This window comes from Penicillium arizonense (assembly GCF_001773325.1).
Source record: "Penicillium arizonense strain CBS 141311 chromosome Unknown PENARI_contig017, whole genome shotgun sequence".
Classification (NCBI taxonomy): domain Eukaryota; kingdom Fungi; phylum Ascomycota; class Eurotiomycetes; order Eurotiales; family Aspergillaceae; genus Penicillium; species Penicillium arizonense.
Genome location: NW_019173294.1, coordinates 393,748 through 420,414, shown reverse-complemented (window position 1 = coordinate 420,414; position 26,667 = coordinate 393,748). Strand labels below are relative to the sequence as shown.

Sequence of the window (26,667 nt, the reverse complement as noted above, 5' to 3'; positions counted from 1 at the left end):
AAGCGGATCAGACTCTAAATCGTTAACCCCCAAGAACAGCGATATTAACATTCTCAATCCGCCACATATACCACATAAATAGACTCCTGGAGCAACGAATCAGCATGTCTATCCAATATCACAGAAATAGCCATCGAACATACCGATATGGCGCAAACTTAGCCGCAAGTTCCAGCATATCCTTCTCAGACATATACTTGAACTTACCACCACCCTTGCCTTTAATTTTACTCACATCTCGACCAACAAAGGTAGCACAGCCCCGTCTAACACAAACAAGTCAGCATATACAACAAACCAAACTTAGAACCCAAACCCTGGAACAAACTTACTGAACCCCCAAATCGCCCGTCGAAAAAACATCAATCCGCTTAAGCGCAAAGCAAGCAAACATCTCAACAGACCACTTCCCCAACCCCCTAACAGCAATAAGCCTCTCAAAAAGCTCCTCATCAGACGCCCTAGCCAGCATCCGAGCACCAAGCTCTCCACTAACAAACTTCTCCGCCAACCCAAGAATATACTCCGCCTTCCGCTGCGACAACCCCGCCGTCCGCAGCGTCGGAATATCAACCTTAACAACCTGCTCAGGCATAGGGAACGTAGCACGCCGGCTCCCGGCCCCATCCCCAACACTCTCTCCATCAACCAAATCAAACAACGCAATGAACTTATTCCTGATAGAATTCGCTGCTGCACCGGAGACTTGTTGGCCGATGATACTGCTGGCCAGGCTGTTAAAGGGGTCGATTTCTTCTGTCAGGCCTGCTGGGGAGAATAGAGGGCAGGGGTGTTGGGCTATTACGGGTGCCAGGCGTGGATCTGTGGCTATGAGGTGGGCCGTTGCTTTCTCGAGGAGTGTGCCTGTTGTTGCGAGGGGTCGTGGGAGACCTGTCTTGCTTGGTGAGGCATCTTCTGCGTGAGCCGGGTAGGCGGTTACAGCTGTGCCGTGGGGGGTGAGGAGGGTTGCGTTTGTTCGGTGCGGGTCGACAGGGCGGTCGAGAGGTGGTGGTGTTTGCGGTCTGGTTGTCTGGGGGTTATTTGTTGTGGGTGCTGGTTCTGGGGACCAGTACGAGGAAGTTGGTTTGGTTTGTGGTTTGGGTGTTTTCTTGGGTGTTTTGCGAGGTTTGGCTACTGCGCTGTGTTGGACTCTTGCTGTCTTGGTGGGCGCTGTGCTTTGTAGGACTGGTATTGATGGGTTGAGGGTTGGGATAGAGCCTAATCTGGCTGAACGTCGAACTGACATTGTTGAGTAATGTAGTAGATATATTGGTGGTTGCAGTGGCCTTGGTGGAGGTTGTGAGGAGGTCATGGGGGTCGGAGAAGGTTGCGGAGGTGCGGAGTTGTTGTTTGCTGTATTGGGTTACCCCACGGTTACCACGAACAACATCTTATATACGTGTACTGGGCATAAGTCAACATATGTGACATTGAGTGTCAATTGCCAGCATCGAGTATCCTACTTGTTCTTGTAGCTCTTGCCTGATCTCCTATCACTCTATACGGCCCGAGTGCATCGTCAAGTGGAGTCCACGGCCAAGAAGCCACTGGGGTTCATATTCACTGTAGATCTGACGACCGGTTTGACAGTTCCCTGTAGATTATGAGCATGTATCAAGTGCCAAATGAGAGGATCCATGTCTAGTACTAAGTGGAAGCATGTTCTTGGCATTCTAATCCACGGCGCCAATTTAGTACGCACAATTCTTCCCATCTTCTCACCCTGCAACCATCCCACCATCGATTTGGCCGAGAATGGATCCCTTTACAAAATTGCCAGCGGAAATCATTTTGATGATTCTTGAATCCTGCTGCGACTTCACCAGCTTAGACGGCCTGCAACAAATATCTCCCCGAATGGAGCAAGTGTTCAACACCTCGTATAAGACTGTCACGGAACACGTCCTGAAAAACTGTAGCCTAACCTCGGAGGGACTTCACAATCATTTCTCGCTCCTAGCCTCTATCGAATCTACAACATTCACCCCCACAGCCTTGCTTGAACAGCTTGATTACCTATCGGGGCATGCCGTACAACCTGTTTCCATTTCCACCATCAAATCACTAGCTGCGGTACGCCAGGCTGTGAGTGCAGCAGCAAAAATTCACCTTACAGCCTGCGCTTGTCTCCAGCATATATTCAATCGTCTCAAGTCCGCAAAGCCCCGCCGTCCAATCGCTCCTACCGCCGACATTGTAAGATGGGTGAATGGGAGTTGGGTGCATGAAAGGAACCCAGAACCCAAGGGTGAAATATTTCAATTTGTGGTCGATCCGCCATCATGGATCGAGACTCATCGGACGCATCGCGGCCTCTGGAATCTAGAGCTCTTCTGCCATATCTATAATGCCGCATCAACACGCTGGTCATGGTCTACGCATGATCTGGATTGCTTCGCTGAAGAATATGTGAAACCAGGAATGCTAGAAGAAATTCGGACGATGTCAGAGTGTGTGGGCGATCTATGTCCCACTCAGCCAACTATTCTCAATCCTCGATTTCCATTCCTTATTGCCGTTCCGTCGCCCACCGATTTGACGCTGCGAACATGCTGGTCTTTACCAACGGTTCCTACCGATACTGATGTAGATTCGACATGGGGTCGATGTCGGTCTAAAGCTAAGTTCGGAAATAATGTGCTCAATTATTACCATATGCTTCGTGGACTTGAGGGTTATCATAGGATTCTCTGGAAAGTAGATTTCCGAGCGTTTCGACGACTTGGTATACCTCTCTGGGACAGGTGGCGATTGTATCAAATGAGACTTCAGCACCAATCTCGCAGTGTGCTCTCGCCGGAGGGCAACTTAGTTGGTGGGGGGGAATCAGATCAGATCGAACGGCCGTCGTGGGTTATGATCTATACATGGTACAGTCTAGCAGAGGATGAAGATTTGCCTGAAGAGTATAGAAAATAACTTTGCGCATCTTTAGAGAAACTCTTGAGATTAATCAACACCATGCAGTCGAGTCGCCTTGTAGATACTTCAGGTACATACTATCAGTCTATCTGTAACCATCACTCGTTAAGTCTATTATAAAGGCGGGGGTGATGTGAACCGTTCAACAATTATTACCTTTAAGTTCTTAGCGTAATCCTATCAATTTGCCTTTTAAAATTTTTTGCTGTTCTTATCTGTAATGTGACACTGCCTAAATATATCTCACACCCACCCGACGATACTCGTTTGTAGCTACACCGTCCACCTACCAAAAAAAAGAGTCCAATGCACAAAGAAAAGCCCACTACTTCCCAATAGAAGGACTGCACAATAATTTCCAAGTCAATGGAACCAAAAATACGTTGAAATCTCATCCTAGATCCCCTATGGCAACAGCAAATCAAGATACAGCATGTCAGAGTTGTTCCTTGGGTGTACCCTGGGTCTACAGATGAAAGTCACGCGATTGGTTGCGATATACTCCGCTGGGGTTGAGTTCCTTGGAAATATCAAGGGCAGAGTCGGATCCACGGTTGAACTTCAATACAACAACCAACATGCGGAAATTTTTGCATTGAAAGGATATTGGTATCCGTTATTTTCATACACTGTATTTGATAGTATTTGATATCCTTCACCTGGGATAGCCTGGAGTCGACATCAGAGCAACCCCAGTGCTTGCGTCAGCGACATACGATTCTTCGACCCCATAACCAAATGCCTTGATTGAGAAGCGAACAAAATCCATCGGTGGGGAAGAACCGTTCGTCTAGTGTATTTGCCAATGACCCAGTTAAAACGAGATTTAAATTTAATCTGAAGAGGTTAGACCGAGACAGATGCCCGAAAGACAGTTCGTGTTGCAGTCCGAAACAAGCTTGAATCCCTGTCTGTGGTGCAAACATACCAAGGCCTCAGATCCAGGTTCAAACTCACCGGCACTGTAAATTATCCCAGAAGCGAACGGAAGTGCCCGAGAACAATAAAAGCAAAAACCAAAAACGCATGGCATTGCGGCGATGATTCGCCTCACAGAATCCGTCAGGTACATCGACATATACATACTCCTGCGTGGTCGGGCGAACATGTTTCCTATTTTTTGTCATGGTCTCGTGTTCTCAGGAATGCAATCATTCCCATTATCCCTAGATTCAAAGCCCTGTTCTCGAAATAGCCCAGTGCGGTGTTTCTTGAGCGTTTCACGCATTCCAATGGGTGGCAAGTTCTCAACCCAAGCAGACAGGTACCCCGGAATGTAAAAAAAAGAAAACAGAAGGACAGACATGTACGAATGTACAAAAGTACAATATGTACGACATTTATTTTTGTTCGGTTTCATTAGACAGGCGACCCCGATTCTAAGCTTAAACAGCCATATAATTCCGACTCAACTAGGCTCGGTTCTAAGGCCGCGTATCCATAATTGTGGCGCTACAAAGCACGGGGAAGGTCAAGGTCCGTGTTTGGTCGGACTCGCAGATTGTGCAGAGTTTTAATGGGGCTGTTTTTATTGCTGTTGGTCATCTCCATAATAAAAAAAGAACAATTGCACGGTCGGATCAAGCAGGATTTCTAAATTCTAAGCGATCGAAAAATACATATGGAGTGGACCTCGGAGAGTGGGACGGAGTGAATCGGCCCCGTTCTGAAACATTTGCCAACTTTACACTGTAACGTTGTGTATAATAGCTTTGTTGCCACCAAGGCAACACAGTATTGGTTGTTTGTTGTTCATGTAGTGTCAATCTTCAATTTTGATATACATTGTGCAAAATTTATTGGATATTTAAGAGCGGGATGTGATTTCTGTCACAGATTTTGTCACAGATTTCCCGGGTCGATGTGCTCTAGACATGGCTTTGATCGCCCGTGGCTTGAATGACAGGAGCTCCATCGGGGGCAAATTTATAGCCGCTAGCGACATGTTTTGTGTGCAGTTAATTTTTTTTTTGGATTTTTGATTTTTTTCAAATTTATGTCAGTAAAAAGTACATGTAATGCCTGAAATGTGAAAGACTGATCAATGATTGCGATCGTCGCAAAGCTGCAAGCTTGATGTGATGGTCTGATTGTCGGCAAGGACAAGCTACAGGGATGTAGAAAAAAGCCCATTTCTAGTGTATACCAGCAGATACTGGTAGGTACAAATGGAAAGTAAAGCGATTTTTCATGATCGCCCTAAAGAAGAGTAGGTGCATGGAAAGGGGCTTGTTGCTTAGGGGATTGGATTGATGAAGAATATGGTCCTTTGACACCAATTGCATATCCGTCTGCGAGGGGCGTTTCGCCTCAGGTAGAGCAACAGAAAACAGCCAGGATTGACATTAATCCAGGGCGATTCATTCCAACGTGCCAATGAGAGTCGTGCATACCGGTAATCGACGATAGCGGCAGGGGCAGCGGGTCCGTTGAAGGCTTGGAATCCCGCAAATTTAGATCGGCCACTATCAAAACATAAGATTGGAAGTGATGTCTACTTCCGGTTAGTTTGGAAATGAAGAGTTGATGAGAAGGAGACAAACCAGGGATTAGGGATTGAGGATTAGCCAATTATTACAATAACACAAGTTCTGGAAGATCAGGGGAGTCTCTCGAGCTTCAGGGCATAGATGACGACAGCAAGTGATAGATAGGATGGGGCCGTTTGATAAATTGGCCAGCTAGCGCATTTCTGGTAATACAAGCTAGTATTTATGAAGCATTATTCATTATTAGCATGGGAGTCTAGTAATCAGGTTGTATCTACTGGCCGCATTAAATTGCATATCCCTACTAGTTGATGATACCGTGGACATAGAACAGCATCTGATAGGCTATAGCAAGCGACGCACTGCATTGTACAACATGAGGTGGCAACTATAATACAAATGCATTTATACCTTGCCCTTCACCAAAACATCCATCTAAACATTCACATATCAAATATTCCAACAAACATCCGCATTGAGGGAACTAAAGCATGGGATGGAACACGTGTGTATTGAAAATTTGCCAGGAATACGAAACCGAACTAGCGCGGGTCAAAAGCAGGAAATGGGCCGTAATTTCCATTGGTTCTGAGTTTTGTTTCCTGGTAAAACTGGTAAAACCGAAACCGGCGAAAGATACCAGGCACAGCCCAGGGCGCCGGATGCGGTATTGTGTGTGTTTTCCCCTGGTATATAAAAACAAGAGCAAGTGTGTACAATACACAATCTCCACCCACTCCCCTTTCCTCCCCTTCCTCTTAATCTCTTCTCCTCCCCAACCCCGTCCATTCGTTCTTACCATTTGAGAGTTCCTGCCAATTTCGCGCAGTACTATTCGCTTCCCTTTCGTTTGAAGCGCTTCTTCTTCTCTTCACTCACTTTCATCTCCCCCGTTTCATATTTCTAATTCGTATGTCTCCCCCTGGAATCTTGGAACTCTTCAATTGCTGACAGCGACGCGCTTTAGCATCTACAATGTCTCTCAAGTACCTCCTGACCGCGCTGGCCGCTTCCCAGCTGGCTTTCGCCGATGACAGCTGTGGTGACACCACCATTGAGAACCAGAGCGATGCCGACGGCATCAACTCTTGCACCACTCTCAAGGGTGATCTTACCATCAAGAAGACCTACAGCGGTGATCTCTCCCTCAGCGGTATCGAGGAGATCACCGGTGGCATCATCTCCAGCGGTGCCGCCAACGTCAGCTCTATCACTGCTCCTACCCTTACCTCCATCGGTAACAAGTTCGACCTCGAGGGTCTCACCACCCTGACCCTGCTCAGCTTCCCCAAGCTTACCTCCGTCGGCTCCATCAACTGGGAGGCTCTCCCCAAGCTCCAGTCCCTGAACTTCGACACTGGTGTTACCAAGGCCGGCGATGTCAGCATCTCCAACACTGGTCTGACCGACCTGAACGGTATCCAACTGAAGACCGTCGGTACCTTCAGCATCCAGAACAACCGTGACCTGAAGACTATCAACATCAACAACCTGCAGAACGCTACCGACCTCATCAGCTTCTCGGGTAACTACGACACCCTCGAGATTGACCTTCCCAACCTCGGCACCGGTACCAACATGACCTTCCAGAACATCTCCTCTGTGTCTGTTCCTTCTCTTGAGAAGCTCACCGGTCAGCTCGGCTTCTGGGGTACCAAGTTCGAGACCTTCTCCGCCCCCAACCTGACCCAGACTGGTGACCTCGTCTTCAAGGACAACTCCAAGCTGTCCAACATCAGCATGCCCAACTTGAAGACCGTCAACGGTGGATTCACCATTGCCCGTGATGACAAGCTGTCCACCATCTCTCTTTCCAGCCTCGAGACCGTCAAGGGTGCTATTGACTTCTCCGGTACCTTCGACAAGTAAGTGACCACTCTCAGGGTTTGAAGTACGTCTACTAACATGCACATAGGATTTCTCTTGGCAAGCTCAAGGACGTCGAGGGCAGCTTCAACATGCAGAGCACCCACGGCAACTTCAGCTGTGACAGCTTCAAGCAGCTCAAGTCCGAGGATGTCATCAAGGGCAGCTTCAAGTGCGAGGCTGACACTAAGTCCCCCACCACTGCCAACGGCAAGTCCGGCACCTCCAGCTCCAGCTCTAGCAGCTCTTCCAGCACTAGCTCCGGTGCTGCCTTCATGACCGGCGCCAACGTCCCCGTCGTGGGTCTCGCCGCCATCTTCGGTGCTCTTGCTCAGCTCCTGTAAGGGTTGACCATCGATTTGATTAACCTTGGGGATTTTGTATAAAAGTCTACCAAGAAACAATTTCATCCTGGTCCTACTCTGCAGTTCTCATGATAATAATTTGGTCTTGTTTGTGGAGAAAATTCGCAATGTGGATTCTGCCCACGGGAGGCACGCCCCGCCCTTTACCTGAAAGGAGTTTTTCTTATCCTTGTGTTTGTCTTGTTATGTTCCCTGGTCCGCTCATCGCGTTCTAATGCATTCGGTTGCACTTCGTAACCTGCTCCGTTGACACTGAGATGGGAAGGCTACTTCGGGCCTGTGGGTGGAATCTCGGTTCACGTTGTACTTCTTGTATACATTCCTTGAGCTTTTCTTTATGGCAGTAATATCGTCGTCTATTTTAGATGTGCGCAGTTTAATCATTGTAATACCCCCATGCTTCATCATGCTTCTTCGGTCCAACTTCGACTTGTATATCCTTCCATATTCAGCAACCTTTTCTACACTTCGACAGCCTGCCAATTAGTTATCCTTTTGCGCCCGGGAATACCTTCTCGACGTCACTCATCAATCCAGCAGCACCGACCGCCACCCACAGTTCCACGCAATGTAACCATACCTCGAATCGAACCCTTCAAAACCCCCATCAACACCGCAATAGAAATCGGCATTCAAGATCCAAAAGATCTTCCACACACTCCCCTTCTTTCCCTTCCAACATTGCCCCATTCTCATGTCATATCCATATCAGAAAAAGTCAAATCCCCAACCTCACCCTAAAAACTAGCCTCCAGCCCCCCGATTCCAATCCCAATTCCATCTCCACATCCACATAGGTAGTAGCTCTACAGTAGATCCAAGTTTAAATCCCGACGCATTTAAGAAAATGAATTAAAACACAAGATAGAAAATAAAGAGTCAGAGTCAACCGACCCGAATGCCCCGCACGTCAGAAGTACACTCTACAAACCCAAAACCAGATCCAAGATCAAACTCAAACCCAAACCACTCCGTCGATCATGATCCCCGCTGCACGCTAAGTAGTCCCCGACGCAGGTTGAACCCCGGTGCGTGGGACTGGATACGGAAACGGCCTCGGTAGATGGTATACACTTGATTCGGAGGACTGAATTTTGGGTTCTGGTTAACAGTAGTAGGACCGGATCTAGATGCTGGTTTAGATGGTAATGTTAGACTCTACACTCTAGGCAGCAAAAACCAGAAACATGAAGTACCGCACACGTAGCTAGAAGCTAGTCTCTAGCTACAGCAACCGGGACGAATCGAAGAATCGATGGACGTGTAGGAATCTGACGGAAGCTTAGAACCTTGGAACGCTAAAACTCTAGAAGGAAGAGACTGGGTCAGTGCAGTAACTCCATAGATGGTACATGTACAAGCACCGTAAGGCAGGAAGCAACTTCCGGCATTTGTGAGATTGACATGGACTGGACTAGCCACCGGCTTCTGGGCTCTGGCAAGGCTCTGGTAGACTATTCTAGTCTGATGGGGATTGTAGGTTAGTGCGCGCGGGTAGTGGGTTTGCCCGGGTTTTGTCTGGATGATCAGGAAAGAGGAGGCCGAGGTCGAGAGAGAGAGAGAGAAGGAGATGCCAAGGATGATGGTGAGATGAGGTTAGGTGAGGGGAAGGGAAAGTAGTATTGTTTGTGGGCCAAGTACTGTAGCAGTACTATAACCCGAATAGGCATGCTATATGCTGTAGAATATGATATGTTATACTACATATGGAGATAGAGATGTATCTACCAGACAGTGATATAATATGTGATTACAATATCTACAACTCAGCACCATATCTAAAGATCCAGGTACATACATGTAAAACAACCACCATGTGCGTCTCAGAAAAAAACGCTTCCTCAACCCAGCCCATCGGGAAAAAAGCGATATGTCGAATCCACAGCGCCGGGCCCCGCCTCTGAATCCGATTCGAGCATCCAACCCGGGGAAGGCAAACCGTCGAGGTTCGAGCGCGGCTAGAATGAAATGGGAAGCGAGATTCAGTTACGATCTTGATTGATTGGCAGGGACGTTCTTCATGAAGGTTTGTGTGGGTGTGACGATTGTTCAAAAGGTCGGGAGGTTCAAGGTTTGATAGACGCGCAAAGCTCTGGGCTGTTGGGGCCAGTCAGAGGACCCGGCTGTTGGGGAGCTGAAGGAATTCTGTTCATAGTGATTTTTATTTGTTTGTGCACACGAGATCATCAACTACTGTAGGCCTATAGATACACTAGTATTCGCATGCGTGTGTCCGGTGGCTGGGGAGTGGGGGTTGTCGATCGTGTGAGGATACGAAGCGAAACTGTATAGGAGTACACGGGCGCGGAATCTAATCTTGCGTGAAGACGAACACCTGGCCTGAGAGCGACTGGTAATTCTACAGTTGGAGGTCTTGCGGAGACGAATATCTGATACGATTGCTTGTGGTGGCTGCCGACTTTGGAGGGGATGTTTCGATGTGTGTAGTGCATATGGACTGCCTGCCGTTTAGGTCGATGTACATGGGGTTCCAGACCGTGTCTGCACGGCTGAATCATACATTATTCGTGCAGGAGATGGGTATCTTGGATATCCAGTTGATAATGTATAATATCTTACTGGAAATGGTGTACAGATCTACCTACAGGACTTCTATCTATGGGCCTGTGGGACCCGTTTGCCTGATCTCCTTATGGTCATCGTTCATCTTTGCTTTGTTTGAGTTTCGGATTGATGCTTGTATCTCAATCGAGATGGATGAGGTAGCAGTTCATGTCGAGTATAGATGATCTACGAGGGGAAAATAGAGTTTCATCCGATCTGACATCAATTCGATGTGTTCCGAACAGCACCGAGGTCTCCATTGCGCTCTTGACCCTCATGTAGCCTTTTACTTTGTGTTACTTTGTTAGTGTTTCGATCTACGAAACCAGGGTGTAGATGGTGCCAAGAAAAAAGGTCGCGGGTTGACAACTCTGATAATGGACCAGGCCGTCTTTTTTTTCAGTCTATAGCTAAGCGGAAAATAATACAATGGTCATGACCGGACCGGAGTGCAGGAAGAAGCCATAGTGGCCATAATACCCTCTTTCTGACACATACGTACAGCAAATTAGGCCCAGCACGCAACTAAAGTGGAGGACGCGAGACATGGACTGGGACCACGTAGGCATACCCATACCCAGACCCATATCCCGACCAGAATCTTTATATTTACATGTAAGTGCAATATGGAATGGACAGGTGGCAAGGAGCAGACTCAGCGCGGAACTCCGTATCGGTATTTTTGTCGCCTCCTCAAATCTCGCACGAATTTGATGCACGCCGCCTCAAGGGTACCTGAATAAAAGCGCACATATCCAGGGCCGGCCCACCAGGCTATACATTCGCCTTGCATTGGAGGCAACTACTGATCCAGGTAATGGGGATCTCAGAGTCCCTGAGCGCACATCGATTTGCAATGCGTCCTGTGGGAACTAGACGCAGAAGCAGATCCCCAGATCCAGATCCAGATCCAGATCCAGATCAGAGCCCGAGCCCGATGAGGGGAGGGCAAAGCACTGCTGTCTGTTTTTCTGATGGCGAACTCCACGGGGAGGAACTAGGGACTAGCTGATGTGTATGCGTATGCATGCAGCATCTCGGGGAAGTGTGCGAGCGAGACCTGTCAGATGCGGCGAATTTGAGTTCCGAGTTGTTGGCGGGGACTCTCCAGGAATAGCGACTATGCACTGCTAGATATGTATACTAGGGACTTGTCCTTGCAGGGACCGTGGCGGCTGCGCCAGTCGGGGAATTGTTTCCCACTCCAGACAATCGGTTGTACCTGCGCAGAGACCAGGTAGGCCTCTCTTTGAGTTTGGATTTTTCGAATTTTCTTTTAGATTTTAGGATTATTCGAAGACGATCTGGATGTACTTTTGAACGTTTGAGTTCTACTGTCAGTGTATGTCACACGATCGAGGGAATCGTTAATGCAAGTTTCACATGATTGACGACGAAACTTTGATCCTTGCCCTTGCCGCCTGTCTCCCTCGATATCATTTGATATGAGATGTTATGTATGGGAGACAATTATTGCATATCAGTATGGCACTCAGGCCACAGGAATAATTTTCCTCTGACAAATGGCTCGGAATAATACTAAAAGCCCCTTCCGCCATAGCGCGTACTTAGTCTAGCACGAGTCAACAATTCATGGTGACTAGTGAACTGGGACCCGTGGAGGGGCGTTTGATTTCGTGGAAAAAAGCACGCACAGTAGTGCACTTTACGTACATGTTAGGAGAGGGGCGATCAGAAGTGGAGAAAGTACAAAAAATCGAACAATGGAAAATTCTATATTTCTCATTCTAAGAAGAAGTCAAAGTTAAACCCGGAAAAGCAAGAGATCTGAGGAAGCCGATCGCATAAAACATGCGAACTCACAAGGAACTCCTACGCTAGACCAAGGCGCCCCAGTTTGGTGAGGTTGGCCAACTGTCCAGGAAAGGATCTTGCATCGTGCATGAATCGGTACTTTTTAACGCTTGGCTGGGTACTAGGCCTGTAGATAATCCCAAAATTTAGTGTAGAAACCATACTCAAATCCCGAATCTCAAATCTCAAATCTCAAATCTCAAATCTCAAATCTCAAATCTCAAATCTCAAATCTCAAACTTCAAACCTCAAATCATTGGAATCGGGACTCTATTGAAGATTCTCAAATTCTAACACAGCCTGTTGAAAAGTGAAACTTGACAGGTCAAGCGGGTCCGCTGCTGAGGAAACTACAGGCTACTATTGGGAATAAATTGGCTCGAGGAGGACGGATCAGCCGATCATTGGCCCAAACGCCACCGTTGGCTTTGCCATGACACCATGGAGAGAGCAGAGCATACTGTAGAGAATCGGACGGCTGGTCCTTGCTGAGCCGCACGGGACGGGGAGTGCACCCGTCTGTGGGCTGTGACGCTGTACGATGCGAGGACAAACTTTATTCAAGGCCTATAGGGACCGTCAAGGGCTTGCGGAGAGAGGGGGAATCTATTATGTTCATACGAGATGTGGCATGCGATCGATCCGGCGATCTCTGACACGGTAGATGCATTACGCAAATGTAAAGATTTTCGAAAATCACAAAATCGGGTCCAAGTATCAGGGTCGAACTCTGATTTAACTTGGAGATCGAGAGTCCCCTGCGCGTCACTCGAACTGGTAACTCAAGAACAAGATCGGGCTAGATGGGTCCGGGGAACTGTCGGAAAACTGTAGGTTTGTGAGCTCGAATGGTTCGTGCCTGTTTCCCCTCAGGGCTGCAGGTGCGTGCCGTCTGCAAGAGACGTGGAACCAAGATGTACAGATGTACATGTAAACAACGGCTTTGAATAGGGGAGAGCAAGCGAGGTCATTTTGAACAGGGTTACTGCATAGAATGAATACAACTGCAAGTATCTTACATTGCGTACGAATTGTGGCAGTGGGAATATTAATAAATAGGGATTAGTTAAGGGGGAAAGCAATGAGAGAGAACGTGGGAACTAGTGTGCTCGATGGAGCCGGCATGAGGTGAGGTTGAGTGCTGGTTGGTGAGGGCGGGACGGAGAATATGACAGCTCGATTTCCACGACCCACTCAATTTTCGTAGCGAACACACACGGGACTATTAACAGGGGAATATGAAATACTAATATGAAACAATATGACACAGGGCCATGCTGCAGTATTAAATTAATGGAGAAAGAAATAGAAACGAGGGTGATGATCATGGCTGAACGAAACATAGGGCTATTCGCTCGGGGAACGTGCAATCCTTAGGGCTCCGCTAAGAATAAATCAATAAAGCTAACCTTCAGATTAAACATATATTTATTCCCTCTGACTCGTCAATTCTTCAACGTCTGTGCGTCCATGAATTCCAAATCACTCCGATCCCCATGATTTGCCGTCTGACAGGAAACGTATCCTGGTCGTTGGGACCGTCCCAAGTTGCTGGTTGCCTCGAGCGATCATTTCACTTCTTGCCATTTTCTCCCCCATGATTCGCTCACTTGGCGACGATACTGATTAAACGAGATTGTTCATCTCTCCTAACACGCGAATAGTTACAATCTTGAGCCTCCCTACATAGACGGTTCAGATAGTTTCGTCATAGTTATTGAGGTCTACCTCCTCGCATGTCTCCAGTAGACACTCCCGACGGTCCTTGCTTGACTCTATTAAAGTTAAGGGCCATTTGGATTTTCATAAGCTTACTCGAGGGGGATCGACTCAGTGATTATTGTACCCCTTGATACTATGGCACAACCATGGTAGGTTCTCCTGACTATCGATACAGGAAATCGAGCACTCTCATCTGGTGCTGCAGTCGGCGTTTCATGACTGCTATCGACGCGGGGAGAAGATATCCGGTATGGAGACCGATATGTATATGAGATATGCAAGCAAAGCCAATCTCAAACATCCATGGAGCATATTCAATGTCCATTGTCATTTTTTGTTTATTTTTCTACTTTTTTTGTGAACAGTCAGATCCACAAGACGAAGCCGGAAGATTTGATCAGAGGCTATTTTGTTAGTTAGAGACTATGCAAGGGCAATGTAACCCCTAAAGTCTTTCCCCGTGTAGATCGCGACACCAACAGACCGGTGACAAATAAGGGCCATGGATCATCCTTATGAACCTTTCTACTGGGCTTCATCGCACAGCGGTAATTCGTTGATCTAATGCACTATACTGCGAGGTTCGGTCCGTGCATGATGTGACAGATACTCTGCGATAAATTTTTTTTTTCTCCATCGTTCTCTGGCGCTTCTTCCCTGGCCCAAGCGACACTAGCAGATGGTCCAGAGCAGCCATCCGGGATGCCCGCTTGCTTCCCCGTCATGATGCTGTGGGACTATATGCACTGTCTGTATGACATCCCGGATTCCGCGCTTCATGCCTGACGAGGATCGGCCCTGATCGCTGGTTCCCCCCTCTTGGGTCCGGAGAGGTCGTCCCTGGGCCGTTCAATCTGGTATTATCTGGAATATTTGGGACTTTTTTGGGATTTTTTAGATAGGAGTTTTCCAAAGTACTCCCCCTCTCTCGACATATAAACATGCACCCCATCCCGCATGGTATCCCTTCATTGTCTCACTCATTGTCTTCAGTCGCCTCGTGGATTTCGATTCTGCTTCTACTCTGTCTATAGCTCAGCCCGTTTTGTGAATCTTCCCCTATTGTGCATATACAACCATTGTTTATCTGCACACCTCGCCGTCTACAACCCATCGACGACCATCTGAACATATACATCAGGAACAAATAGCACTGTATATCTACCACCACGACATACTACGACACATCTACTACAACACTCGCCACTGCACATATCACGCTTCTCAACAGTATACTACAATGCACGAAGAAATGGGCCCCTTTTCAATGACTAACGACATTCCTCGCCGCTGCTCTTTGCCGTGAGTCACCTCGTTATGTCTTCTATATTCAGTTCTAACATCTTCAAGTTCTTTGAGATCTTCCATCTCTGGTGTGGCCGGCTCTGACGTGGGCGAAGACCGCCGTCTACCTCCTCTTCCTCTCATGGAACCCCTGCCCCGCGGTCCTTTCAACCCGTTCAACATGAAGGATGCCATCGTCCCAACCACCCCGGGTGCCCAGGACACCTTCCAATTCAAGTCACCATGGGCGGCTGCGGAACAAACCATTGCCCCTCCGTCACCAGCCAACTCTGCTGAGAGCTCCTGGCAGGAGTCCTTTGCGATCCAAAAGGCTGGCTCCATCGATTGGCCCAACGACCTATCCCAGAACGAGATCATGGCTCTAGTGGCCCCGCAAAACATTAACCGCAAGGCTCCCCTGCAGCAACTATGCGGCCGCAAGCGCAAGGGCAGCGCCATGTCCAACGAACATGATGACCAGCGCGAGAAGCACCGCATCGCCGAGGGTAACCGCCGTAGCAACCTCAGCGAGCTGCACCGCCAGCTAGACAGCCGCATCCATGATTTCTTCCTGGAGCGTGCTGGCTGGAACCCATCCAAGTCCCTGACCCAATCAAAGGAGCACATCGTGCAAGGAGCCATTTACCTTATTGATTTCATGCTCGCCATCATTGTGCATCTCATCCGCCAGGAACAAGTCACACCGCAGCTCTCTGAGAAGCTGCAGCCTCAGGTGCGCTGCATGCAACTGCAACAGCTCGTCAGCTCCCTGCAGCAGCAGAACCAATCGGTCCAGCAGCAGCTCAAGGCCACAAAGGCCGAGAACGAGATGCTCGCTGACCGCAACCGCGCCCTTGAGTTCCAGCTCAAGTCCTACGAGCAGATGTTCCGCTCTCCAAAGGCCGAGAGCACCAGCCCTGGCCCTGTCCTCGAGTTCCCCGAGCACAAACGCCAGAAGAAGAGCGCTGGTCTGCCTGGTCTGCGGGTCTTCTGTGATGAGATCGCGGCTAACATGGAGCCTTCATCTGCTGGTCCCTTCCACGACTCCCTTCCCAGCTCGAGCTCACAGTCCTTCGGTAGCTCCTACCTGAGTGCTACTCCCCCAATGACTGGCCCTTCTTCTCCTGCTTTCCCTCCATCTCATTCTTCCTCTTTCACATTCCCGAGCGTGGCTCGTCGCCAGTCTCTACTTCCTTCCCCATGAACAGCCCGCGCCCAGATTGATGATCCGATGATTCTATGACCTACACCCCAAATCTTGGCTTTCTTTCTGTGCCATTTCCTCCAGCCGTTGTCCCTTGCAGTCTGTCGTCTTCCTGCTCTATGTGCTTTTAGCGTCTGCATTGTGTAACATATTTTGACACTGGGGCGAACAAGAGGGCTCCTTTGGATTTTTTTCCTTTGTTTCTATATTTCGGTGGATTATTGTGCGACTTTTTTTCTTCTCTTCTTGGACAAAATGTGTGCTTTTCTTTCTTTCTTTCTTTCTTTCTTTCTTTCTTTTTCTATTTTCTTTGCTCTTTGGCGTTGAGTGTGGATATATACGACTTGGTGTAAATACCTCGAGCTTTCTTGTTTCTTATTTTATTATTTCTTTTGTCACTATTTATCTTATGTCTATGGCTATGACTCAATGGATCATCTTTGATGATAATATCAAGCTTCTCTTTGCAGGTTCTATGTAATTGTAATCGTAAATCTCCAGACGAGAACGAGTATATCGATTTTATTTGATCCCATGGAGTTCCATAAGTTCTCTGTCCCTTTATCTTCCGCCAACATGGTGAATGTAGGCTGAGTCTCATCAGATGAGATGGTGTGAACTAATTAGCAAGCGATGGTTAAAGCTTGTGCAAATCCTGTTAGTTAGAAATCAATAATTTGACTGAGCTCATTGATCGTGATATTCTTCTTCTCTTCATTATATCGGGCTCCATTAATGAAATTTCATTGTGCCTCAGCATTAGGTATGTATCATTTCTCATGCTCAACCAAGATGATGGAGACGGCTAAACTGTAGAAGAAGAGTGTATAAAAGGTTTTGTCGATGTTTGTTGTATATTTACGTTTCTCTATCGGATTATCCTCAATATATATTGTGCAAATATATTCCGAAGTCTCCACCAAGAAATTGAATGAGCCTTTAAGCAATAACTGATAGAATAGTTAGAGACGGTGTTACGCGTCTTCCCCCTTTGTATATATATATATTGATATTCTGGAAAATGAGAATAGTTTGCGCCTCAAACAGATAGAGCAGAACCGATTTGAAGCCATACTGCAGGTATTACATATACCTATACGGAGTAGTCGAGAATGTCTGAACGAATCAGCGCTTTGATAAAGGACGATCAGCCGGTGGAGACGGCCGAGTCTTAGCCTTGTGTTAAGCGGACAAGTGTCCCCACGTTCATTGTGTTAGTCATTATTTGTATTGCAAGCAGGCAGTAGAATAAAATTCAGTTTTGAGGGAAGTATGAGTGATTAGAGATCATACAGTAAAGCCCAAGATGTAGGAGATCCTAGTTGGGTCGAAACTATGTTTCAGTTTATCCTCAAACGCAGACTCCACTGTGTTTTGTGATCGTCCGGGCTCGACATGTACTATTCACTTAGAGGATAATTACGAGAACATGAGATTCGGAATGTGGGTATATCAGCCGAAGAAAGATTGTTAATGTTGTGTTAAGTACTTTATACGTGTCTATGTACTCCCGTGGACGTGTGTATACGCAATCCCTGCAGAAATAACATACAGGGGTAACGATATGCGTATTCCTGTACCTGTGTGGACATAAAACCCATCAGATTAGAGCAAGTCACAGTTTTGTATACTTATACAACGTCATGGCACCCTGTCTAAATATCCGTGGAGGTTCTAGTCGATCATGGGCTATAAATAAAGATAAAAAAGGGTCTGCTGTCAGATCTCTAGGACCACACCCCTGGCCGACGAAGTTACCACAAAGCATGGATGAGTTAGTAGAGTAGACCAGATAGAATCCCCTAAATATCGACAATTAACAACTAAACGTACATAAAAACGAGGTTTGTCGTGTGTTGTCTTACTTGCTGATTTTAGCCGTTCCGCTTGGCACTCGCATTTCCCCCAGCGATCCCGTCTCTCCTCTTTTTCCTCCCTATCAACCTCTCATCTCGCCTCCCAACTTCTCCTATTCGCCACATTCGTTCGGTCGGGGGGTTTTCGAGAGACATCGAGACCCCGGATCGCCCTGTTCTCCTGAATTCTTCACGCGTCCCGAAATGTTGTTACCCAAGGGTGGTGTTAATTGGAAGTCGGCGAAGGCCAGGTTGCCGCCATGGAGGGCAATCGTTGTCTTATTAACGCGGACTCGCTTTTTGGTCTCGATAGCCTTGACGGGATTGCTGATCCTCATGTGGCGCGGCGTGAGCAGGTCTGCGTCGGAGATGCAAAAGTGAGAAAACCCCGGAACGCATCCAGAACACATCCAGAACGCACCCAGAGCGCACCCAGAAAGCACCCAGAATCGTATACTGACCCGAGTGTCCACAGCTTCTACTGCTATGGGTCATCAAAGTCACCCATGGAGATGTCCCTCAACGAGATGGTTGAGTGGAATGCGCACGCCCAGACCCCTGTCATCTTCAACCGCCACGAACCCTACGAAGTCAACAACACCTCCATCGCCGAAGTCGACCTGAACCCCATCAAGTCGACCACCCAAGCAGCGCTCAACCATGAGCGTGTTCTCATCCTGACTCCTCTCCGCGACGCCGCTCCTTACCTGGCCAAGTACTTCGACCTCCTGTACAAGCTGACCTACCCCCACGAATTGATCGACCTGGCTTTCCTTGTCGGCGACTGCAAAGACGACACCCTGGCCAACCTCGCCTCCGAGCTCGATCGCATCCAGAATCACGCCGATGAGAAGATTCGATTCCGCAGTGCTACTGTGATCAAGAAGGATTTCGGTGCCGATGTTGAGATGAGTGTAGCTGAGCGTCATTCATTTGCTGCTCAGGGACCGCGACGCAAGGCCATTGGCCGTGCCCGCAACTACCTCCTCTACTCGGCTCTCAAGCCCGATCACTCCTGGGTGTACTGGCGTGACGTGGACATCACGGACTGCCCAGAGCGCATTCTGGAGGACTTCATGGCCCACGACAAGGACATTCTTGTACCGAGTACGTGATGACATTGAGATTCGGGCTGGGCAATTGCTGACAAGATATTTAGACATTTGGTTCCACCGCTACAGAGATGGCCGTGACATCGAGGGTCGCTGTATGTTATATCCGCATTGTTGTGTATCCCGTACAGCCTGCTGACATTTGCTTTTATTAGTCGACTACAACTCCTGGATCGAATCTGACCGTGGTCGCCGCCTGCGTGCGACTCTGCCTACCGACACTATTCTGGCCGAAGGCTACAAGGAGTACGACACCGGTCGTACCTACCTGGTCAGCATGGGTGACTGGCGCAAGAACAAGGACGAGGAGGTGGAGCTTGATGGAATTGGCGGTGTCAACATCCTCGTTAAGGCCGATGTCCACCGCTCAGGTATCAACTTCCCCGCGTACGCATTCGAGAACCAAGCCGAGACCGAAGGCTTCGCCCGCATGGCCAAGCGCGCCGGCTACCAGGTAGTCGGACTGCCCAACTATGTGGTCTGGCACATAGACACCGACGAGAAGCCCGGCAACCTCGGAGAGCGCAAAGCGTTTTAGAGCCGTCCACGTTCCAGCCGGAAATCTCGCCGCTTGAGATTCAAGTTGATCTTTGAATCCGTTCCGTCCCCGAACATCCATCAGCTTCCATTCCCGCCGTGCGCCTCACCCTGATAATCGGGACTCGCTTCGGCTTCACTTCCTTTCCCTTGTGACACATTTTCTTTTCTTTTTCTCTTCTTGGACGGATGTATCGCGACGGAAGCCTAATGATTTCCCTAATCCTGTATCTTGCCGCGTTCTAGGGAGTGTGTGTATTTGTTACCTTGGCGCTACGGGGGAAAATGCTGTTTGGCGGGTTGCAGGTCTATAGAGTTCGCCGGTTCTCATGGCCTCTGATATAACGAATCGTGCACTGGGACCACACGCCCCTTCCTATACAGTTTAGACGGGGTGGTGACCTCCGGGCATGTTCACTGTTTACTATTCACTGTTCACTCGAGTTTGATATTCCATCTCGATCTTCTGTTCTTCTTGCAAACCAACTCTAGGGTCCGAGAACCGGGCCGTTGCTGTCATGTCATGTCTGTTTCTCTTTGCCAAGTTTATTCTTTCAGTCTGCTATGCAGATTTCCTCCAAATTGTCGTCTCCCTTCATTCTTCCATTTTGTCACGTCCGAGCTGGCGTCTTTGGTTTTTCTTTTCTTTCGGTGATAGGTGGATGGCACTAGTCCAAACATTGCAGCTTGGATCTTGCTCTGCATCGGCCTCGGGACACAGTGATGTGCCTGGCTTTCTTGCAGATGAAGCAAAGCAGATATTCAGCGCACTTTGGCTCTCCTCGTTCTTGTATATAATAATTGGTACGATTCTGATCATCCTACAAAAAGTCCCTAAGCAAACACGCCATATAAATCATATTAGTCAATTCCAGCCCCAATGCTACTGTAGATCCAATACCAAGAAATGAGGGCAATACAGTTTATATCTCCATAGACCTCGGCCGAACACATCCACAAACAAACCCCAAACCCCAACCTCCGCATTCCAAACCCTCACCAGAAATCCCCAGACCTCCCAATCCCCTCTAATAAGCCCCTATAACACCCCAAAAATACCCGAATCACACCTCAATGCCAGCTCGTATCCCCCAAGCGCTCTCACGCGCAGTCCCCGCTTTCCCCCACGCTCGGCAAACCCTCCGCATCCCACCACAACCATTCACCATCATCTCACCTCCCTCAACAACCGCAAGACTGCCCGGACATTTACTTCACCAAAAGTTACCCTCTCCAACCTTCCGATCCGTTTTCCAAGTTCGCAATATGTCTTCTGCGCCTGCTAAGAAGGAGTTCCTTTGCATTCTGCCTGATAAGCCTGATGCACAGGCTAAGCGTCTTGAAGTCCGGCCGTGAGTTTTTGCTGTCCCGGTGGTGAATTTGATTGGGGTATAGAAATGCAGAGATATGCACAGAGAATGAGAGCAGCGAAGTCTGGGCTAGGAGCCTTGCTGTGCATGGCTGGACTTGGCTGAATTGTGTGTTGTTGGACCGGACCTTGGCTGATTGGAGTCATATCTTATCAGGTTGCACCTCGAAGGCGTCAAGCCGCACGTCGCATCTGGGACTATTGTTGCAGGTGGTATGTTGGACAATCAACACAATTAAAACCGCAAGTATCAATATTAATACGTTATAGGCGCTATGCTCAACGCCCACCCGGCCGACGGGGAAATCCCCTCGTTCAAGGGAAGCATGATGCTGGCTGTTGCAGAGAGCGAGGCTCAGGTTCTCGAGCTGCTCAACAATGATATTTATGTCAAGAGTGGCGTGTGGGATATGGAGAAGGCGCAGATCATTCCGGTATGTTGATGGTCTCTGGGAACGGATGCTTTCTTTTCTTGGAGTGTGGGTATGCTAATTGTGTTGTTCTGGTTTTAGTTCAAGTCTGCTGTTCGTGAGGCTCTGTGAGATATAGGGTTTATTGCTAGAATTGAAGTTGCATTATGTTTATAACTTTTGCATTGTCCAATAGTGTGATATCGTGTTTTGTTAAGGATTGTATGTGGATTAGAGTAGAGTTTGTCTGGCGAAGCAGGATAGAGACTTAGTCATATAGTACTGCAACATGGCTACGCGTACGTTATAGCGGGTGTTGCCTCAACAGCCCAGGATCGATGGTGAATGTCAATTCTCCAGTCTCTCTCGAGCTGTCTGAGGAGCTGCCTAAAGTGGTGCTGTCGTAATCCACGATTTGAACCATCTACGGACACTTCGGAAAATATGTTTGTCGCGTCTCCCAAGTTATGGAAATGGATTGAACGATTTATGCAGGACTGGGAAGATACTATGTCTTGATCAGTTCCCCAAACATCAGGGTCTCAGCGAAATGCGCTCAACGGAGATGTTCTACGAAGCATTAGTTTCAGCATTCTACTCCATCTTAAAATAATATAACAGAAACAGGGAATGTCGCTGTCGGTGACAATCCTAGAATTGGGTTGGTAGTAAACCAACGGTTTATTTCAATGAATTTACCTTATCGGAAAACAAGGAGTAAAGATATTCTGCAGGAGAGAAACAGCGTTTGGTCCCACTTATTGACTTTGTAAGATGCTCTTTTCATTTTGATTTTCGTCATTTGAGTGCAAGTTAATGATCGGGGGATGAGAGTCCTTAATGCCCGGAACTAGCCTTCGGTGAACCTCAAGAGATACAGACCCTGCTACCCCGCATATTGAACAATGAACTAGATGATGTGTAGCTTAGATTATCCTCAGATTGGAGTGTTCAAAGACAATGCTCACGGGGTTTGTACAAAGCCAGCATTGAATAACCAGGCGGGTTACATATCTAAGTGGAGTGTAGTTCAAAGCAAACCCCGCTGAGGGGAGGTTAGAAGCCCCGCGGAAATCCCGTAAAGTGTTGAGTTATCTTGCCAGTTCTAGCATGAATACCCCTATCGAATTCACCGAGACCGAAGCCCGAATGGAAGTGACTCCGATATCTCCGCAGCCGGCGAGGCGTGTCAATGTATACCGAAATGTATAGTATCTCTGCTACGCTGTGTGGACATAAAGGTGTAGTCAGAATAATCTGACTAGAATTTGTAACCAGTGTGATCGCCAGGCTTCACTTGCCCATCACTAAAGCTATCTCCACCGTTTGATATCATCGACCGACAATTGGCTCCCGGAGAGGCGGGAAACACAACGTTGGCCGGATGAGTCCACCGCGGACAACTTGAGTGGTGCAGAGAACTCGCCACCCCTGAGAACTGATATCACGCAGAAGCTCTCTCACTGGCACAGATCAGCAAACCCCGTAAAATATGTAATGCTACACTCATATCCTCATATCAGATGGAAAAGAGAAGAAAAGGGGGAACGTCATCTTTGTCATCTCCGACCACCGGCGAATCCGGCCAGACAAGCTACCCCATTAGGCTTAGCGTGCTTATATAATGCCCGATCAGATTATTTATGAATTCATCACTCCCTATCAGATCCATCTTTTTGCCTCTTAAACTACTTCACCTCTACATACACCACCCATCAATAACATCAATACCAATCACAATGTTCAAGCGCCTCGTCACTATCGCCCCTCGCGTTGGCTCTGTCGCAACTCGCAGCGCCTTCGCTCCTCTCTCCGGCCTCCAGTCCGCCCAACCCATCAACCGTGCTACTCCCGCCCCAGCTGTGCAGCGCCGAGGATACCACGAGAAGGTCCTTGACCACTACAACAACCCTCGCAATGTCGGCTCCATGCAGAAGGGCGACCAGGACGTGGGTACCGGTCTCGTCGGCGCGCCCGCCTGTGGCGATGTCATGAAGTTGCAGATCCGTGTGAACAAGGACTCCGGCCGTATCGACGATGTCGTCTTCAAGACTTTCGGCTGTGGTAGTGCTATCGCCTCGTCCAGTTATCTGACTGAGTTGGTTCGCGGTATGACCCTTGATGAAGCTGGCAAGATTAAGAACACCGATGTGGCGAAGGAGCTGTGCCTTCCTCCCGTCAAGCGTATGTCTTCCCCATCCCTCTCCCAATGATTATTCACTTGGTTCTAACTTGCTTTTTCAGTCCACTGCTCTATGCTCGCTGAGGATGCCATCAAGTCCGCCATTGCCAACTACTACACCAAGAACCCCAACACCCGCGTCACAGATCTGTCCGGGACAGGCGGCTCCATTCCCGACGTCAAGGTCGATATCGAGCAGACTGGTGGCAGCCCTGCGGCCGCTATCTAAGTTGCTTTTTCCTTTATATTTTGCGTGAGCGTGCCGGATACAGTATCTGCGTGAGGCAACACTCGTTTCTCTGAAACCTGTGACTCATCCCGAGGTTGCTTCATTACACAATCATTTGATCAAGGATGTGTATCAGCTGCTGGATCGGAAGATTTGACAATAATGTGTTTTTTTGGCTGGGATTCGTTGATACCGGTGCCACTGAAAATGTGTGTGCCCGGATCACGATGGACGAGATGAGAACGAACAATTCCCCCATTTGTTTGATGTACATATTTACTCTTTTTCCCTTTTCTTTTCTCGCGCTTTCAAGATGTTTTTCTTGTTTTTTTTTTTTTTTTCTGATGGCGCCTCGGCGGGCACATGGGATCCTTGATCGGTACTCTCAACTCCAATTTTTGAAAAGCAGCGCCTTGATAGTTTCCTAATGAAACGATGAAACCAGAGATATTGTTTGTCAATATAACGTAGAGATGAATGTAGATGAATGTAGATGAATGTAGATGACGAAATTGTTCTATGATCTAAATTTCTATCTGCACTCTAGCTATCTGTACAGGCTGCACCGCGTCTTTTTGTGGAAACAGCAAACATTCATCCCTTGAGCATTCTGTTCAAGAAATGAGTTGACCATATGTAAAAACAGAAAATGCATAACTCCACCGCTGATACACAGACAGATCAATCAAGATAATCCGTGCTCATGAGAATAACCCAACAAAGAAACCAGGGATATATATAAAACAGAATAAACAATAGCAGAGCTAGCTAAAGCAACTGCAAAGAAGATATACACAGAGTGCCTAAGCACTCCGAAGCCCAAATCGAGACTTAAAAGACAACAAGGTCTCATAGACGGACAACTTGATGTCAACGCGAAGGTATCCCGCCCAAGCGCACAGATACCGGAAGAAGTTCCGGAAAACACCACCAGACTCCTGAATAGACTCCATCTGTTCCTCGAAAACGGTGCGCGTAGCGTAGTGAGCGAGAATCAGGAACGAGCGCATTGGACCCTGGCGCGTATGCAGATTCTCGTCGAGACTGCGGGTCAAGTCATTGGTCTTCAAGATGAGCAGGATAATGCGCGGGACCTGGCCGAGTAGGACAACCAGTTGTTGAAGCATGCCTTCGCCTAATGCACCGGAGATTTCCTTCTTCTCTTCGGCTGTGCGTGAAGAAACGACACTTTTCTTTGTGAGCACGCTGTAGTCGCGGCCGGTGATGGCGCTGGCGAATAAGGGGAATTGGTCGTCTGTCACGCCGGCGACTTTCTGGGCGTATTCGCGCATGCGGGGGACGTCGGCGTCGATGACGGCTAGCCATAGCTTGGCGTAGTTGCGGCGTAGATCGCGATCAATGTCGCGGTATAATCCATGGTCGTAGAGGATGATGTCGAAGTTGTGATGGCGGCGGGTAGGGTTCGGGCGGATGGCAATGTTGCCGCCGTGTGGATCGCAGTGGAGCGGGGCGTTGTTGCCGAAGATCATTTCGTTGAAGATGTGTGCTAGGGCTGCGGAGACTTCGTCACGGTCGATGTTGTTGGCATCTAGGTATTCGAGGTCATCTGGGCGACGACCGCCAATGTATTCCATGACGAGAATGCGCTTTTGAGACCAGATCACTGTGGTATTGTTAGCTGGTTTACCTCTACTACGCTTGCAGAGTATACGTACCTTCGGGAATAACCAATGGAGCATCAGAGTGCTCCTTGAAATACTCGCTAGCACGTGTGGCATTCTGAGCCTCCATGCGGAAGTCCAGCTCCTGCGGCAAAGAAAAGTCCATCTCCTTGGACAACCATTCCAGATCATATTCGGGGAAGAAGCGCTTGAGCATGGAAAAAGTGAAACGGGTCAAGGCTAGATCCAAGGGCACCCATTCGTCGAGCGCGGGGTGTTGGACCTTGACAGCGACTTTTTGTCCAGTTTCCTTCAGCGTGGCAATGTGCACCTGTGCCAGTGATGCGGCACCGGTAGGGGTGGGTTCGAAAGAGGCAAACAATTCATCCATGGATTGGCCGGTATCAGCGCGGAACAACTCGCTAATTGACTCAATTGACGAGACGGGGCATCGGTCCTGGAGCGGGATGAAGGTCGAAGTCCATTCCAGCGGAAGTAAGTAGCCCATGCTGCTGAGATGCTGGCCCAGCTTGATGAAGATCGATCCATTCTTCTCGAGAACTCGGAGGGTACGCTCGGCGCATCGTTTGTGGCATGCGCGAATCAGTTCATCGTGTTCGGCGGGGGACGAGGCTTCTTGTTTCAAGGTTACGCGGTAACTGAAGATGGGATCAGATTAGCGACGCGGTTCAGATTGAATGGAAGAGGTCAGTAAGAAGCTCTTCCACTTACTCATTAATACAAACGGCCAAAGTGCCAGCAACACGCCCACTTCTCTTGGCCGCTTCATATGCATGCTTCGCATTGGGAGACAATGTCACTGCCCCGACACCAAGCAAACCTACAATAGCCAAGACGACAATCTTCCGCCTAAGTCCATCCTTCTTTCCACTCTCCCTTGTACCCGCTTCACTTTGTACCTGCGACAAGAGAGGCGAGGTCCGCGTAGAGAAGCAACGACCAGAAGAAGTAGAAATCGAACTCGAGGGGTATCGCGTACAGCCCCATGATGGTGTACCGGCTGTACTAACAAAGCGCAATGATCGAAGCGGCGTGTTTGTGGTCAAACGAGACGAGGAGCCCAAAGTCGAGGCAATTGATGTTTTGCCGATTACCGT

The 26,667-nt window shown here is 48.4% G+C and overlaps 7 protein-coding genes across 7 annotated transcripts; 5 read left to right on the top strand and 2 right to left on the bottom strand.

Annotated features, from left to right (window-relative positions):
• Positions 1-22: 22 nt before the first annotated feature.
• On the bottom strand, positions 23-1,246 carry alkA (DNA-3-methyladenine glycosylase II; the record flags this gene model as incomplete). The annotated part of the gene is made up of 3 exons (XM_022634274.1): positions 23-86; positions 144-266; positions 333-1,246. 3 exons carry the CDS (start codon positions 1,244-1,246, stop codon positions 23-25), a joined length of 1,101 nt encoding a protein of 366 aa, XP_022485804.1.
• A 5,140-nt stretch (positions 1,247-6,386) lies between these two features.
• Positions 6,387-7,621, top strand: ecm33 (GPI-anchored protein Ecm33; the record flags this gene model as incomplete). The annotated part of the gene is made up of 2 exons (XM_022634408.1): positions 6,387-7,276; positions 7,327-7,621. 2 exons carry the CDS (start codon positions 6,387-6,389, stop codon positions 7,619-7,621), a joined length of 1,185 nt encoding a protein of 394 aa, XP_022485812.1.
• Positions 7,622-15,011: 7,390 nt separating this feature from the next.
• On the top strand, positions 15,012-16,232 carry PENARI_c017G02704 (putative HLH DNA binding domain protein; the record flags this gene model as incomplete). The annotated part of the gene is made up of 2 exons (XM_022634272.1): positions 15,012-15,046; positions 15,095-16,232. The coding sequence occupies 2 exons, from the start codon at positions 15,012-15,014 to the stop codon at positions 16,230-16,232; spliced, it is 1,173 nt and encodes a 390-aa protein (XP_022485903.1).
• A 2,116-nt stretch (positions 16,233-18,348) lies between these two features.
• On the top strand, positions 18,349-19,738 carry PENARI_c017G04538 (ANP1/MMN9/VAN1 family protein; the record flags this gene model as incomplete). Its single annotated transcript, XM_022634312.1, has 3 exons — positions 18,349-19,195; positions 19,248-19,295; positions 19,356-19,738. The coding sequence occupies 3 exons, from the start codon at positions 18,349-18,351 to the stop codon at positions 19,736-19,738; spliced, it is 1,278 nt and encodes a 425-aa protein (XP_022485899.1).
• A 1,265-nt stretch (positions 19,739-21,003) lies between these two features.
• On the top strand, positions 21,004-21,648 carry PENARI_c017G03626 (uncharacterized protein; the record flags this gene model as incomplete). The annotated part of the gene is made up of 4 exons (XM_022634294.1): positions 21,004-21,089; positions 21,264-21,319; positions 21,377-21,540; positions 21,619-21,648. 4 exons carry the CDS (start codon positions 21,004-21,006, stop codon positions 21,646-21,648), a joined length of 336 nt encoding a protein of 111 aa, XP_022485894.1.
• Positions 21,649-23,255: 1,607 nt separating this feature from the next.
• PENARI_c017G10766 (iron-sulfur cluster assembly scaffold protein) lies at positions 23,256-23,927 on the top strand (the record flags this gene model as incomplete). The annotated part of the gene is made up of 2 exons (XM_022634422.1): positions 23,256-23,700; positions 23,761-23,927. 2 exons carry the CDS (start codon positions 23,256-23,258, stop codon positions 23,925-23,927), a joined length of 612 nt encoding a protein of 203 aa, XP_022485916.1.
• Positions 23,928-24,730: 803 nt separating this feature from the next.
• PENARI_c017G12494 (ABC1 kinase family protein) lies at positions 24,731-26,557 on the bottom strand (the record flags this gene model as incomplete). The annotated part of the gene is made up of 4 exons (XM_022634461.1): positions 24,731-25,551; positions 25,604-26,208; positions 26,282-26,390; positions 26,470-26,557. 4 exons carry the CDS (start codon positions 26,555-26,557, stop codon positions 24,731-24,733), a joined length of 1,623 nt encoding a protein of 540 aa, XP_022485861.1.
• Between the last annotated feature and the right edge of the window lie 110 nt (positions 26,558-26,667).